Below are 15,873 nucleotides of genomic sequence, written 5' to 3' on the forward strand. Positions count from 1 at the left end.
GAAACTAAATTTTCCATTTCTTGCTTGAAATATATCACTGTGTGTGAAATGAATTTAATCGGTGTCTGCAAAGAATTTAATTTGAATTAAATTACTGAAATACACTGAATTTTGTTGACTAGCAGCAGAGAAACCGATACACTTCACTGAGATGCTATTTGGATAATAGACACAAGATGGCGCTGTTGTACCGCTGCCACCGCAATCACAGCAGCAAACTTAGTGGGAGGAGTCCGTGTGTTTAAATCAAAGTTTTTCCTCGTCTTTATATTAAATATATTTACTGTTTTATCTTAGTTATAAAATACTTGTTTTTAAGTCAAACTAAAATGTGGTAGTGTCCTACTGACCAATACGTGAAAAGTTTTTCTTTAATTTTTTTCTGCTTTTCTTAGCTACTCTTGGTGTGTTTATATCTTCCACTGGTGTAATGATAAAACTCTGAAGTGGCGCGACATTTTAAAGTCACTTTAAATCCCCTGCTCGGGTGGTAGTAATTAGTTCTAATGAGAGTGCTGATTCGCAGAGTTTCCCCATTGGTCGGAGGAACTCGCTCAGTCGTACGTCCGAGCGTTTATGCAAATCCGCCCCCAAATATGGACCGACACGAAGGAATGAAATATGGTGGAGAGGCGAACATGGAGGACCGCGAGAACGCCGCTGGACTGTTTTTAGGGGAGCAGTAGTGGAAGAAAGTGGATGTTCCTCCCGCGGGACTTTTTCAGCGGAGAACCTCGGTGGAAACTTGCTATTTTCGCGTTTCCTTTCCCCATCGCGTCGAGGTGGAGTCGCTTTGTAATGCAGTGAAGACCGACGACTCTCTTTTTTTTTTTCGGGGGAGATAAAAAAAAAAACAAAAAAAAAAAAACAGGGCAGGGGGGCTTCTGCCAGACTCACCGTCTCGACACTATGCCGTGGGTCAGCAGCGGTAAGCGGAGAGAGAGCTCGGAGCTGCCGCTGCCCGCGGGCTGGGAGGAAGCCCGGGATTACGACGGCAGAGTGTTTTACATCGACCACAACACCCGGCAAACTTCGTGGATTGACCCCAGAGATAGGTAGGTAGGCTGGAGGCCTGGGGGTAGTGGGATTACACACGCTCACAGAGGGTATGTTAATTCAACAAGTTAACTTTCTAAACTATGTGCGCACATGTAAGGGCTGTCTGAAAACGAAATGTTTCCCCCAGATATAGAACGTGTGTGTGTGTCAGTGTGCTCATTCTTCCCTCCATTTAATCAGATTCCAGCTTGATGTGGCTGAATTAGCTGGGAATCTCTGATCAGCTGAGATTGAGCAGGAGTTGTGACCTCCTGAAACAGGGGTGTGTGCGTGAAACGCCCATCATATCAATGCACCATGCTGGCTACTTTAATGTGTTCCCATCGTGTCCCTCCACACATCAAGCCTGACAGTGTTTTGACAGGGAGTTGGGGCAGCAGCAGCAGCCTCAGCCTTTCCGGTTTGTTGTGTTTCAGAGGAGTTTGGTGTCACCAGACCAGCAGCCTCTGTTGAACCAGTAGTAACCCAGTCTGTCTGGTCAACCAAGGCATTAGTCCTGAGCCTCAAGGAAGCGCGAGCTTGATACTCCAATCACCTGAACTCATCAGTTCACTCTTTGACTTGATGACTTTCAGTGACCTGAAACATTCCTGGCTGACGAATCTCAACAGAGAGCCATTGTTTTGCAGCTCTCCCTCTCCTCTTTCACACAGACACCTCCTTCAGATGAGCGGCGCGTCAAGAACTGGCCTAAAAAGTCTGCTTGTTTATGTCAAAGTGGTCGTGATTGTGTGTGTGTGTGTGGTTTTTTTTTTTTTTTGACTGGGGTTAAGGAGTGGAGCAGCAGTAGTAGAGTAGCGAGCTTGAGACTCCAACTCCCAGAAACCTTCGTGGAAATATGTGAAGAATGCTAGTTGGGCCAGTGGGAAAGCTGCAAGGATGTGCTTTTGTGGGGACTTGGATTTCACCAGCCCAGAAACGGGCTCAAGCGGGGGAGTTGAAGCAGATTTACGAGATTACTGGGAATTATTGCAAGTACTTTACCTCTACTGTAATGTAAGGGAAAGGTGGAAATCATCAAAGCAGCCCTTTATCGTACGGCTAGAGACAAGAGTCTTGTCTTTGTAGCTCATTTGAATCCTGCAAGGCGCAGAGTATGATAATGGGGGGGGGGGAGAATGTCTTTCACCAAATCCATACATGGAACCCATGTTGACTTGTAGACATTTAAGTAGTAGTAATTGATATTTTCAGAGTTCATTCTGTTTTTATTTAAACTCTGGCTGCTTTTTTCACTCACTTTACACCTAGTCCATAATACCCGCAGGTTGTTCTTGGAAAAATGCCGCTTCATTCTGTTCGTGGTACCCTTTTTTTCTTTTTGGTCCCCACGCAAAAGAAAAACGATGATTTTACAAAATGAAACGATGGCTTAAGCAGTCTGAGCAGAGTAAAATATTTTCATCTAGGGGAGTTGTAATGCTAGAAAAACGAGTAAACGTGCTGTTTAGTGTGTATTCAGAAGTGGAACAAAGGTTTCAGAAATGTCAAACTGTTTTTAGAAAATCCATGTTCAGTGCAAAATAAACCAGGTGAGACCTCTCGATACTCTGTATTTAGAGCCATATGAAAAGAATAAAATGGTTTTGTTTTTAGCACCAAATGCTAGTAAGAAGCAAACACTTGATTTGTGTTTTTCTATAGTGTGCAGCCATGCTTTAATTGTAAAAATGTAAAACTCATTAGGGGAACAAATTCCTTTTTTTTATTTTTTTTAACCCCAAGTGCGTATGCCACCCCGGTTGGAATAGCACCCTGGGCAACAATACCTATTGCCCATACTTGAAAACTGTTTCAGATCTATTAATATTTTTATTGATTTAACTTATAACTTTGCTTATTGCCAAAGTATACATCCTTCTGTAGAACAAGTTTTTGACTTAAAATAGTTTAATTTTTTTATTTTTTATTTTTTGCAAATTAACTTTTTGGTCCAAATGCTTGTAATATCCAGCATTTATTTTTCTTTGAAATGGGTCAAATTTTTTTAGTTCTGATCTCATCTGACCACAGCACCCCAAATAGAACAGGGTTTTTTTTTTTTTTTGTGATGATGGATTTTTAATGGTTGTCATGCCAATGAGCTCTCCTACCTGAACTGTGGATCTTTGCAAATCTGATGGACTTCTTGGCTGCTTCTCAGATGAATGTATTATGTTTTAATAGGCTTTATTTAGGAGCATCAGTGTTGGGGAAGCCATGAATGTAGATGCACGCCACACATTTCAGATTTTTATGTGTAGAAATTTCTGTAAATTTTTTTCCTTCTGCTGTGCTGCTTTGTTTGCATAAAATCACTGAAATATATTCATCTTCGTTGTAGTAATCAGGGACATTTTGGAAAAGTTCACAAGGTAAAAAAAAAAACAAAAACTAAGAAGGTAGTGACACAAATCTGCAGTTTTGCCGGCAAAGGGAAACTTTCAATTCTCAAATTCCCAGGAGATCACTGCCCAAGAACTTGTGATGCAGGTCAGAGCACAAGAAAGGTGGAAGCAAACTGAACCTTCATCTGTCACAATGAGCAACTGAGGACTTGAGCAAAGAAATGCTCAACATTTCTGGCCTCTGATTCCAGCAGGAGGGTGAACACTGTAGCTGGATGTAATCTAGAAAACCCAGATTTTCTTGGAAGAACCCCCACCCACTCCTCCCTGCTTTTTGATGAAGCATTGTTGCACAGGGTTCATCGCCGTTTCACAGCTTCTTCCAGCAGTGGGCGTCTGTTGGGGGGAGTTTGTAGGTTTACATGACTAAAGGAATGTTTCCTGCATTTGTTCTGGTGCTGCTCGGTGATTTATTGGCTATCTAAGCAGAGGAATGTCTTCTGTCGCCACCTGAAACGGCCTTTCCTATAAATTTCTCTTTACCTGCTACTAAATCTGACTGGCAGACATGCATCAGATCAAAATGTTGTCGGGCTTTGACCTAATGTTTTTCTCCTTCACTTTGAAAGCTACTCGAGCGTAATGTAGACTTAAAAGCCTAGTTTGACAGCTCTTCTGTTTAAAGCTAATTAAGGAAGCATACATCATCCGCTCGCTCACTGGTGATTTATAGCTCTTTAGATGAGATAACGTGTTATGCTGTCATTGGAGTCTTTAAAGATGGCATGAAGTCACCTATTAAGATAAAACTGTCCTAATGTTGGGTGTGTTTGAGTCTGGCTAATCAAAGCTTTTTCTCTCGGTTTGTTTTTTTTCTTTTGAAAGCAGTCTGAAAACATTTAAATTATACTGATCAGGTGTGAGATTCTCATAGTACTAAAACAGTTTCACTGCATTTGCTGAAAGTAAACGATTTTAACATAATTGAATAGTTATTCCTGCTGGATGATATTGTGGTATGAGTCAATATAGATGATTATTGATCAGTCTAAATATCCAAATTACTGCCAAAATGGTGGCATGACCTTTTGTTGTTTTTATCCCCAGGTTTCACTACACGCCTTTTTTTTAAAACTGCTATGAGGCACGGTGGCGAAATCTGAAGCTGCTGCTGCGCAAGTAACTACATGTTGCTAGGTAACCAAAGAATGAGTTGGTTAATGCCTCTAACCTACCCTACATCTTCTAACCTCATCCTACATCCCCCAGAATGCTGTACAGTTATGGATTGGCATTCAATGGAATTACTGGATATTCTATCAAACGTATTGTATATTGATTTATTGCCAGGCCTAGATGAAATGCTATTGAATATCGTTTATTATAATAATCCTAATTGATATAGAATTTATTATTCTTTTGATCACTTGACCTAAACAAAAGTACTGCTTGAACCACGTATGTGTATGTAGTCAAATGTCTGTTAATGTGGAGCTTGGAGATGAATCTGCGCCCTGTGCTACAATGGACACTGGAATTATATAAGCGCCACTTTTGCCAAAGTTTTTAAATCGGAACATTTGCCCAGCTAAAGTGAATAGAAGTCAACCAGGTTCTCAGGGGATTTCCTGAAGTTGTTTTGCTCCAGCAGGTAATTCCCACAATCTGCAGCAGTAGTTCAGCTGCACCAAATGAGAGTTCAGATCAGAGAAGGCAAGAAATGGTGTCCTAGGTGGTGTTGCTCTTAAATGACTAAGAATCGCATACGCAAAGCCACTTCAGGCCTTTTTTTTGAAGCGATTAATCTACACCACTGTAACGTGGTAGCATGTCGTTTTCAAGAGTAAACTCAAATTCAGATTTTCCTGTGAGCTTCTCCATTTTTCTTTTTTTTTTTTTTTTCTTTTTTTTTTTTTTGAGCGGTTGTTTCAGAGAGCGTTCTCCTGCTGGGATCTAATGTCTCCCATCTGGATGGCGGAGCCGTTCAGAGTGCACTTGCCAGTTCACAAAGAATCAGCGGCAGATCATCGTCTAATCTCTGAAACACAAGAGCCATTCATCGCAATCGTAATTACCAGAGATGATGGTGATGTGCAGTAATGGAGTTGCGTAGACCAGCCAGAGTTCAGGCTTGTTCAGACGGACCTGCTTTGGGTTAGGTGGCGGCATGTAGTGAAAACTTGGATGGAAGTGTGAACGGATACCTGCGGTATACCTAGACCAGGGGTGTCAAACTCCAGTCCTCAAGGGCTGCTGTCCTGCAGTTTTTAAATGTGCCACAGGTACAAAACACTGAAATGAAATGGCTTAATTACCTCCTCGTGTAGAGATGTTCTCCAGAGCCTTGCTAATGACCTAATTATTCTATTCAGGTGTGGTGCAACAGAGGCGCATCTAAAAGTTGGCAGGACAGCGGCCCTCCAGGGGTTTGAGACCTATGACCTAGACAAACTCGTTTGGCCTTCAGCATCAGGGATGTTCACGTCTCTACGGATGATGGACGCCTCTAGCAACGCCCGGCCAGCTCCCGCAGATAACCCAGGCACTTCTGTGGGGCTTTTTTTGTTGCTGTGGAATGAGTGTTATGCTAGGCATGCCTACACTTATGCTCCAGGGGGGTGAATGGGGGGGGCTCTTTGCTCGCTCGCGCCCCCAGACAAAGCAGCAGGACGGAGGCAGTTCCCATGTGTCTCCCTCCTCTCATCCCGGGGCCCGCAGGCCTCCTTTATTAGCTCTGTTATGCAACAGTCATGGTCGTCCTGCCGCTCGGCAAAGGGAGGCCTTTATGCTTGGTCACAAAGCACACCAAATTAAATTATTCTGGAAAGGGTGAGCTGTGTTTCCAGCACTGAAAGGTTATTCACATGCGCTGGACCCCGCTGTTTTGCTTCCCCCAGTGTTTTCATTATGATTTTTTTTTTTTTTCTTTCGCTGCGGAGGCTGTTGCTGAACATCGACTGTCATTTTGCCCTGTGTTTGAAGTGAATCGACAATAAGTGTGTTAACCCACTTCTTGTTATGGACCTCTTTCCTCCAGCTGACATCAGTTTGATGTCCCACTTCCTGTCTGCCTACCTCAGATTTATTTACTACTATAAAGTTGACTATTAATTGCTTAAATTCTGCTTAGCATTCATCTGTTTGCCTCTTTGCCCTTTCATCATCAGCAGCAGCTGTGTGTTCTTTCCCTGTGTGTATAATGTGAAGAACACTACCTAAACAGGACATGCCAGAGTCGGTGGACTAACCTCGTGCTCAGGGGGCACCATTGTGTTTTTTTTCCCCTCTTGTCTACACATCTGCACAATTCTCATTCAAAAAGAGGGGGGGGGGAGCTTGTAGTCGACAGACTAGAGTAAAAATATTACGAGACTTGCCCAAAAATTTAAAGTCAAACGTGTTTTTTTTTAAGTAGGAAAAGCAACAATTGACACTGCCACAAGAAAACCAGCATTCGTTAAGATTTCTAAAAATTCCACGTGAAATGGGTTATGCATGTTGCATTTAGAGTAAACACAAGCCGAGTAGTGTCTTTCAGGTAAATATGCTCATTGCTCAGAAAAGTATAAGTTTTGTGTTTTAAATGGCACTTGAAGCATGATTAGCCGATATCGGCATATTTAGTCAGGCTGTCTTCTCCGACTGCTCGCCTGCAGTCTGCTGCTTTACAAACATGATGTGTGGCACTAAGCCTGCCGCAATAAGCAATCAATTAATCGCATGATGAAATGAGCTCATTAATTTCCATTCTAATGATGTTTAGAGACTTGATGATCCAGTTGGTTTTAGTTGTTTGCATTTTTTATTTTGGATATTTAAAATATCTTCCAGTTCTATTAAGAGTTCTTTAGAAACGTAATGTTTATTGGTCTCTGAGGCGGCAATATACTACTTGAAAATGGTCTCGATATTGCAGGTTATCACAATGATTACTGGGACAATTTAATAGTCAGAAATGTCATCGCAATATTATCGCTAAAGTAATTGTTGGATTCCCAATGGTTTGGGTGGCAGACTAATATCTAGCCTGTTGCATGGAGTCTGTATTATGCTGATCCCTGATATTGAACAAAAGTTGTAAAGATAAGTGTTTGAGGCTGAGCAAGAGAGCAGTGTGGAAAATGTGTAACTTGTAAACGATCTTGCCATCTTAATATTTTCACATTATGAACACAGATGAGTTTGTAACATGTGTGAGATGGTCCATCAGAACAAAAGCCAAAATGGCAGCTATGACCTCAAAGGAACTTTTATCAATCTTTTTCCATTTGTTAGTGCTAAGCTAACAGTTAGCAGGGTGGCCTTGCAGTCATACCAAATGTGACAAGATTACACTGCAGACATCTTACTTTTGTCAGTAAAAGCAAGAATTAAAAACAAACGGTTACAATACATGGATTGCATAACTGAGTCATAATTAATTATTCCGCTGGTATTTAGGTATCGTCTCGGTTCAGTAGGGACAAACCCTTCATCCCCGACAGCCGAGCTGCTTTACTTATGCCTGGTACGCTCCTGTCCGTGTGTCCAGACGCCGTCTAAATGTGCAGAGACGGGACATGTCGGTCTACTTATAGAGACCTACTTCTATAAGATTCAACATATAATGGGAGAAGCGCATGTGTCAGCTGCTTGTTCTGAAATGCAGCGCCAGAGAGGCTGGACATAAATGACATTCCTCCCAAAGTTGTTTTCCACGTTTCTTTTTTAACTCTGACAGGAATTTTCAGGCCGGCGACACTTGTGGCCCTTTTGTTTCTGATTGCCTGTGTCATGCTGTGGGACTTGAAGCAGGTGACATTTAGGGTAGAAGGAAAAAATGCGCAGAATTTGATGTGATCGTGTTGTCTAGGACGTCCGTTGTGGCATTTGCTGCTGTTCCCGGTCACAATTATGCAGAGATTAAGCTTTGCTTATTTCCTTAGCTTTTTGTCAAGTTTGGCAGCTTGTTTAGGGCGATGATGGGACAACGAAAAGGTTTTGATGGTTGGATGAGTTTGTTATGATTTCGACTTCAGGAATGCAGCGTAGTAGGCTCTCTGCTGTGGCTGACATGAATTACAATATTTGTAGCATTTATGTCATGAAGATACAGATTTAAACCTTGCCTTCAAAACTGTCACATTGAGCTTTAAGACATCTTTATATTAAAACATTTAGAGGAATACTTTTCAGGCTTGGAAATGGAGAGGTTCCTGTTGGCAGCATGAAATAATTTTATAAGTTTTTGTAAGATTATGGTGATTTCTCGATTTAAAAAAAATAAAATTACAAATTAATATGCACATTCAAATACACAAATATCCCATCATACAAACAAATATGCAAGGGAGGGGAAATGTGAAACAAATCAAAATTTTCAGCGCTACAGCAATATCTTGTCGTGTTGAAATAATTGCAGCTTTACAAGAGACTAAGGGTTCATTCACACAGGCCTGTTTAGTTCGCTTTTGTCCAACTCTAGTCTGTTTTTCCCAGAAAGTCTTTCTTTTCAGGAAGTTTGAATGTTCAAACTCTGATGTGAACCAACAAAGCTAATTCTGGTTCCCCAAAAATACCTGGGTCTGGGTTTGACTGCAGATGCAAGCAGACCAGAGACCACTCTGAAAGCGGGGAGTGGACTATAGTGCAGGGTATTCTGGGTAAATGCAACCAAAACAAACTTGAGAGTCTAGCGCTAGCGGGAGGAATCGCTTGTGATCTTTTACCAAAGACAAAAGAAGGTTACGGTCATGCCTTTGTTGGAGGTTTTCCTGAGAAAAATGATGAGAAATTTAAACATGATTCATCTATGAAAATATGTAGAGTAGATGACCACAAAACTGATGGATCCCCAAGATTTAAACATGTTCAGTTTATCATAAATTGCTTCACATCTGTGCTCTACCAAAAAGGGTACTAGTTGCAATAATGGAGAACCTAATTTTAAGAACTAACATTTTACATCCTTGACATACCTTGATGAAAACATCTTATTTGGATCCCGTGATGACATAATCTCTCTTTTGGGAGATCTGTTCCCTTTGTGGAGAATTGCTGTTGCTGCCCAGGTGCAGCATCTAGCTGTTGGGTACGACCCAACTTCACTGGCCGCTCAAGACTCCAGTTTCACATGCCTTTCCCATGCAGCAGCGTGTCGCCAGGCGGGGGGCTGTGGGGAGGGAGCTGTGGAGATAGAAATATCCTCTGGGACGACCCAAAATGGCTCAGATTATTCTAGAATTAGCAAATGTCTCCGACAACCAAATGTGTTTATCTGAGACACGAGCAGACCCCGGAGCATCTCGTCCCTCCGTAGCTGAACATGCTTGTCATTTTCACGTTCTGCTTTTCCTCTGTCTTTAGATGACTGAATCACTTTCAGTCTTCTCTGTGACCAAAGAGATGATGATGATGAACGTGAAAAGCATTGAAAATAAAAACATCCGTACCTACTTTCAATGAAAATTAAACTGCACAGAAAAGCCTTTTATTTAAATTGTGTGTAAATTTGGAAGAGGAGTATATTTATCTGTAATTTCAATGTAGCAGTTAACATTTTGGTGATCATTTGCTTGTGGCTTCAAATGTGGATCGGTTATCGGTACAGAACCCTCCACAGTTTGCAAGCGAGCATAAAGTTACTCAGCTTCACCTCTTCCTGTGCACTGCTGCCCAGCTGGCTGATGAAGCATGTCCTACTTTGTTGTAGGACTGGGTAATGTGGTTAGAAAAACATTTCATGATATATTGTATCAGTGTATTGATGATTATTGATTAGTTTTGTTTTAAAATATTCAAAAGGCTGCTTCCTCAAGTTTATGGACCAAAATATTTGTATTTTGGTGCATTCCTACTGCTATATTTTAGCAGCAGTAAGAATAATGGTTGCTTTTTTGTTTTTAAATATTTGTATAAATGAGGTGAAAACACTGCATTTAATTTTTTTTAAAAACTATTTGTCCAATACGTATTGGTGTTTGAACGACTCCTGTTTTGAAAGTTTGAGGCATGATGAGAGGGAGGTGATTTATTTAGGAGTTGGGAGTAGATGTAGTTTGTTGTTGGTGCAGCCAACAGGCCAGTCACTACATTATCCTTCATAAATGGCAGGATATGTAGTTTGTATATGATGGGCTACTTTCTAGCAGAAAATTGTATGCTGCTGGCAAATAAACGTCATCAAACGGATTAACCAGGTCAAAGACGGTCGTCTGAGCTCTGATAACTTGTATTTATGTTTTTCAGTGAATCTTCCAGCTTCCAAACACATTATATTTGGCCATGGTGTCATGTCAGTGAATTTTTTTTTTTTTTTTTTTACAGATTTAAAGTATCCTCTACACTGCTGATGGCGATGAATAAAAATGGCAGATTTGCAAAATTAGTCAACTGGAAGTCCATGACCTTGTTCAGCAGTTCCACAGCAAATACCATGATGTAATGGGTCAAAAACTGAACAGATTAAAAAAAATATGACCCAAACAAAATGCAAAGATATCTACGCAGCTCTGGAAGACTCCAAATTCAGCTTTTCTGCTCTCCTTGAGACTCTAAGTCTATAACAAAATGTATTTGAGAGCTAAAAAAAAAGCCACAACACAAAAAGATGATGAGCAAAGAGAGTGGAGGGTAGCCAGTCTGTCTTCTAGCTCATGTTTGCTGCAGTTCTAGCTGTAGATCCAGAGGCTAATAATAATTACAAACTTGTCATTTTTACCCAACGTTTCAACCAAAAATATTATAAACTTCAAAAAGCCTAAAGGAATTTTAGGAACTAAAAAGTCGGTGATGGTCCTCTGGAAACCAGAGCCATTAATGCTGTGCTGCATTATGTCTTAAACTGCTTTAAAGACTGCCTTTAAATATGGACCGTGAAGATGTGGGATATTTCTATAAGCATCGGTCACCTAATGACTCACACGGCCAGCAGGGCAAGAACCTTCCTTAATGCTCCCCTTCTGACTCTAGCTGTTGCACTAATCCTGCAGCTGCCTTTTATAATGACAGCTTATAAATATAGTTATTATGAAAAGCCTTTTATAACCCTAAAAGCCAAAGGCAAGTTAATTTGGTGTTGGCCGTTTCACGCTGTCAGCACTCCCAGGTTTAGTCCAGGTCACCGTGCCAGCCTGACAGGAGAATGACTCAAGGATTTCTCTCCCAGACGCAGACTGAGGTTAATCTCTAAAAATATTTTCGTAAACCTTTCATATGAATTGGCTGACACCCGCTCTTTAAACGGGTGTCATCATCACACACACCTCCGCTCCGTCCTGCTGTGCGCCCGTCTCTTTAAGAGACCGCCCGGCAGCGGTTAGACTCTCTCCCAAGGCATGAGTTGGAACACGGACAGCGCTGTCACAAGACTGCGTAACAAACCAAACATTCAGAGCTGTGAGCGGAGGACATGTTTTTTTTTTCCTCCCCTTCACTCTTTGTCTCTGTCGCTGGGTCAGAGGGCAGTTTGGGATTAAACTCCCGCTGACGTCACATAGCTTCCCACATCCCCATGCGTCTTCTGAACTTTCCTCTTTTTCCTTTGTTTTTCTGTTTTTACTCCCAAGAATAGCACAACTCCTTCATTTGAAACTCCTGCTTTATTTTGGAGTTTTTTTACCTCTGTACTTGAGAGTAAAACCTCCAAGCTAAAGTATTTATCACGCTGTGTGATTGGTTCTTGTCCAAGTATTTAAAGAGCAGTTAGTGTCTGGACATTTGTTTGCCTTTCACAAACACTCAGAGCAGCAGCAGGTAAGGAGCGTGGCCTTGTTTGCTTTGTCTCCAAACTCCACTTGTGCGGCTCCTTTTAACCCACTGCTGTCATGCCACCAGTTGTCTGTCATGGAGTTGTATGAAGCATGTCTTTTCTTATCTTCTGATCATTGTTCAATAAGTCAAATAGTGGTTGCTCAAACTTAAGTGAATTATTGTGGGAAAAAAATATACATTTTTAATGCAACGTCTTGGAGAAGTAATATAAACATCTTTGTAGCTGAGATTTAAACTCTAGACATGGATTCAGATTTGATTTTCTCCAGATTTGTTATGTTCTGACTGAACATTAACAGGTCAGGTTTACAAAAGAGAATTGGGGCCACTGGGGAAAAAAAAGACTTTAATCTCAGAATTTTTACTAATATTTTGAGGTCAAAGGTCAGAATTCTGAGATCAGAATCGATTCATTTTTTTTTTCCATGACCCTAATCTTCTTGCCCAAAATAAGCCATTAATAACCATGAAGGACTTTTTTGATTAGTCTAAATATGCTGCAGCAGTCACACGGCACATTAGACTTCTCATGGCCTTGTTGTATCAATGACTTTCTTTCTGTCAATCTCTCATAAAGCCAGATTTGTGGAATGCACCAATAATACTTGTCCCTTTGACAAATTCTTCCATTTGAGCTGCAGCTCCTCCAGAGCCACCGTGGTTAAAGACGGCCATGTTTCTGTAGGAGAGCCATCCTTTCAGTTTCTCAAAAAAAAAAAAAATCTTAATGTTACATTAACTCAGTACTTCTCAATTCCATTCCTAAGCCCCTCCTGCTCTGCATGTTTTAGATGTGCCTCTATTCCTGAACAGCTGATTCAGATGATTGCATGACCATCAAGTACTGCAGAAGCCTGTTAATCACCCACAGATTCAATCCAGGTGTGTGGCAGAAGGGAAACGCCTAAAACATGCAGGACAGGGGGGTCTGAGGACCGGAATTGAGAAACGCTGCTTTAACTGAAAGTTGTCGATGCAGGCCTCCAGTTGTGAATGAATACAGCGTTGTTCTGTGCGAAGTGCATGGCGTTGCAGTTTGTCGAACGACTTTAAAAATAAAATAAAATAAAAAAATCAACTAAACAGTACAGAGCACTCCCAGCCGTCACCAACATCCTCCGTTTGAAAGCACCAGGGTTTCTCATGTGATTTGCAGCAGCGATGAGGCATTCGCTGAAGCTCGTTTTACACTAAACTCAATTCCTCATGCCGGTGCAACCTGACACGACGTCAACCTGGAAGTAAACGTCACCGCTACTAGAGAAGAATCGGGTTCAGTCCAAATGCAGCAGCGTTCAGTCGGACCAAATGTTGAGAAGCATGTGAGAAAAGAGTTCATTCAAGGATAACGTGGACAGTGGATTGTCTGTTTATCAAGATTGTGATTTAAACACGTTTTACAGTCTTGGTTAAAACACTTTTATTGTGCATGATCTGTCTGTCCAGGTCCCTGTTCATCCTTGGTTGGAAAAAAATGTCTAAATATCCCATCACTGAAGTATTTTCAGCATTTTTCAGACTTCTTTGTCTAATGCTGTTGGCTGGTTGGCGTCTCTCAGAACAGCTGTACGCCAAAACTAATGAGTCCATTAAACAGGTGGACTCAATGCAATAATTACTTTTAAAGGCATTTAGTTGCACTGGATTTATTTTTTTTTTCAGTACATGTCACATTGCAGAAAGCCATATTTGTCCCTTTTCTTCCTCACATTTGAGGACAAATGTTTTTTATCTTATCAGAAATGTGTTGGTCTTTGACTTAAAATGCCTGTGTAAAACCTTAAAGCTTGTGGTTGTTGAAGCGGTTTGAAGCTTTTTACAGGTGTAGAACATGTTTTATGCTATTACTCGATTGCATAATTTTCTTACCCAGACCTACCGATTTCTGAAAGTTTGTATGTTTAACTTTAGTGAGTTTATTGTTTCATCGGCATTTGAGGAAATAAATGAAAACATGATGAGGAAACCCACAATCGTAACATTCTGGACTGCTGCATTACATCTCTGGAATGTCAAGAACAAACCTAACCTGTTGAATTCCCCAAAAATATGTGAAATGCTAAGGCAGTTCATTGAATTTGAAGCCCTGATTGTTTTTGGCAAGCCCAACTCATTCATCGCGGCGTGTGATTCAGCACCGCTCCTTGATACTTTTATTGGAACATCAGACATTTTTATGAGTACGCCCTCTTTCGTAATGTCCTTTTTTTGAGGGAGAGAGAGAGAGACGGTGGCTGACTAACGCGGTGCCTTCTAATTTGAATTGGCAGCATGTGTCTCGGCACCGACGGCGTTGTCTGAAAACCATTTTGTTGACAGAGAAAAGAAAGTGGAAGTGAGATCCAGTGCAGTAGGTTTTTGGGAGAGGAAAGCTGAAGCGTGTGTCTCCTGAGGAATGCAGAGCAGAATGTCTCGGCTACTCTCGCTTTGCAGTCCCGTCATTGTATGCATACCTTTCCGGTTACCAGGCCTCACGCCCACAGTACAAGGATCTCTGTGATTGATGGTGATCAGCTACTGGTTTTAATTCCATTATCCAACCTGCTCACCGTCATGTGGACTGGTAGTTGTGGGTAGTTTGGTGATTAAAATATAAATTTCTTTTTGTAGCTGGCATTGTGAACAGGCTTCAAAATGTTATTGAAGAGTTCATAGTTCTCATGCATTTTAATGAATGGGAAACGCTTAAAAAATATTTCACCTCAAAAGCAATCGTTTGTTGTTGAACATGATTTGATTTTGTTAAATTTGAGGGCCTCTGAATGCATCTGCTTATGTGATGCCTGTCATTTGATCTCTGAAATAAGAAATCCAGAATGTGAAGAAAATTATCAAATGTTGACAGTCTTATTTGCCACCAATCCTGACCCCATAATCCTATGACAAGAAAATAAAAGTTTTATTTGCACTTCTGATTATTTTTAGCTCATTGAATCAATTGTCAGTCATTGTGCTGTTAAAATTGTTTTTTTTATCTTTATATACTTAGAATGCAGAGAACATTCAGCTGCTGTTTGTAGTAGTCGCTGGCTTGTCAATCAGCATATTGCTCATATTTTCTGCCACGTGGTTCAGATGGGCATTACCTTATTCTTGTATTTAAATGTCTTTTTGGCTAAATTAAACTATAATCTGTGTAGTTGATTAGAAGCTACAACATTGTTTAAGCTAGCCTGGTAGCTCTCATTAGCAACATTTAAATTTAACAGCTAGCTTTATTATGTGGGATGCTGATGGCCAACTAGGTAGACACTAGGTTAAAACATAAATTGTCACACTGAAAACATCTAGAACACAGAAATGGTTGAGGTTTAGTGCTGGTCAAGGCTATCGCTTTTTTTTTTTTTTTTTTTTTTTTTGCTGCATTTAGCTTGTTTTGAAGTTTGTTCATTGGTGTGCTTCAGTGGTTTTGATGAAAGTTTGTCTTGCTGTCCCAGAAGACATTCACAGATTTTCATGTCCAATTCTGGTCTTGTTTTTTTTTTTTTTTTTTTTTTCCCTAAAAATACATAGTAGCTTCATGTGTGCTGGTACTAAAAACAAAAGGTTGTTTTTAGTACTGTCCTGAACTTCTTCAGACCTATTTTGGAGGATGGTGCCTTGAGTTTCTATTCTTCATTCTTCATGCCAAGGGGTTCAGTTCTCCTTTGAATTAATCTAAGGTAGTGCGAAAACACAAACGTCCATGATTGGAAAGAGCTGGTAATGAGGCATCCTGAGGTTTAGCAATGTTGTT

The 15,873-nt window shown here is 40.8% G+C and overlaps 1 protein-coding gene across 1 annotated transcript in view; it reads left to right on the forward strand.

Annotated features, from left to right (window-relative positions):
- Window positions 1-608: 608 nt before the first annotated feature.
- Window positions 609-15,873, forward strand: part of wwc3 (WWC family member 3) — a 39,208-nt gene continuing 23,943 nt past the window's right edge. The window contains exon 1 of the mRNA XM_008407586.3: window positions 609-1,055. Within this exon, the coding sequence (XP_008405808.1) occupies window positions 910-1,055 (146 nt within the window). The 5' untranslated portion in view covers window positions 609-909. The remainder of the gene's footprint in view (window positions 1,056-15,873) is intronic.

The sequence above is a fragment of the Poecilia reticulata genome, chromosome 4 (assembly GCF_904066995.2).
Source record: "Poecilia reticulata chromosome 4, P_reticulata-male-v2, whole genome shotgun sequence".
NCBI lineage: Eukaryota > Metazoa > Chordata > Actinopteri > Cyprinodontiformes > Poeciliidae > Poecilia > Poecilia reticulata.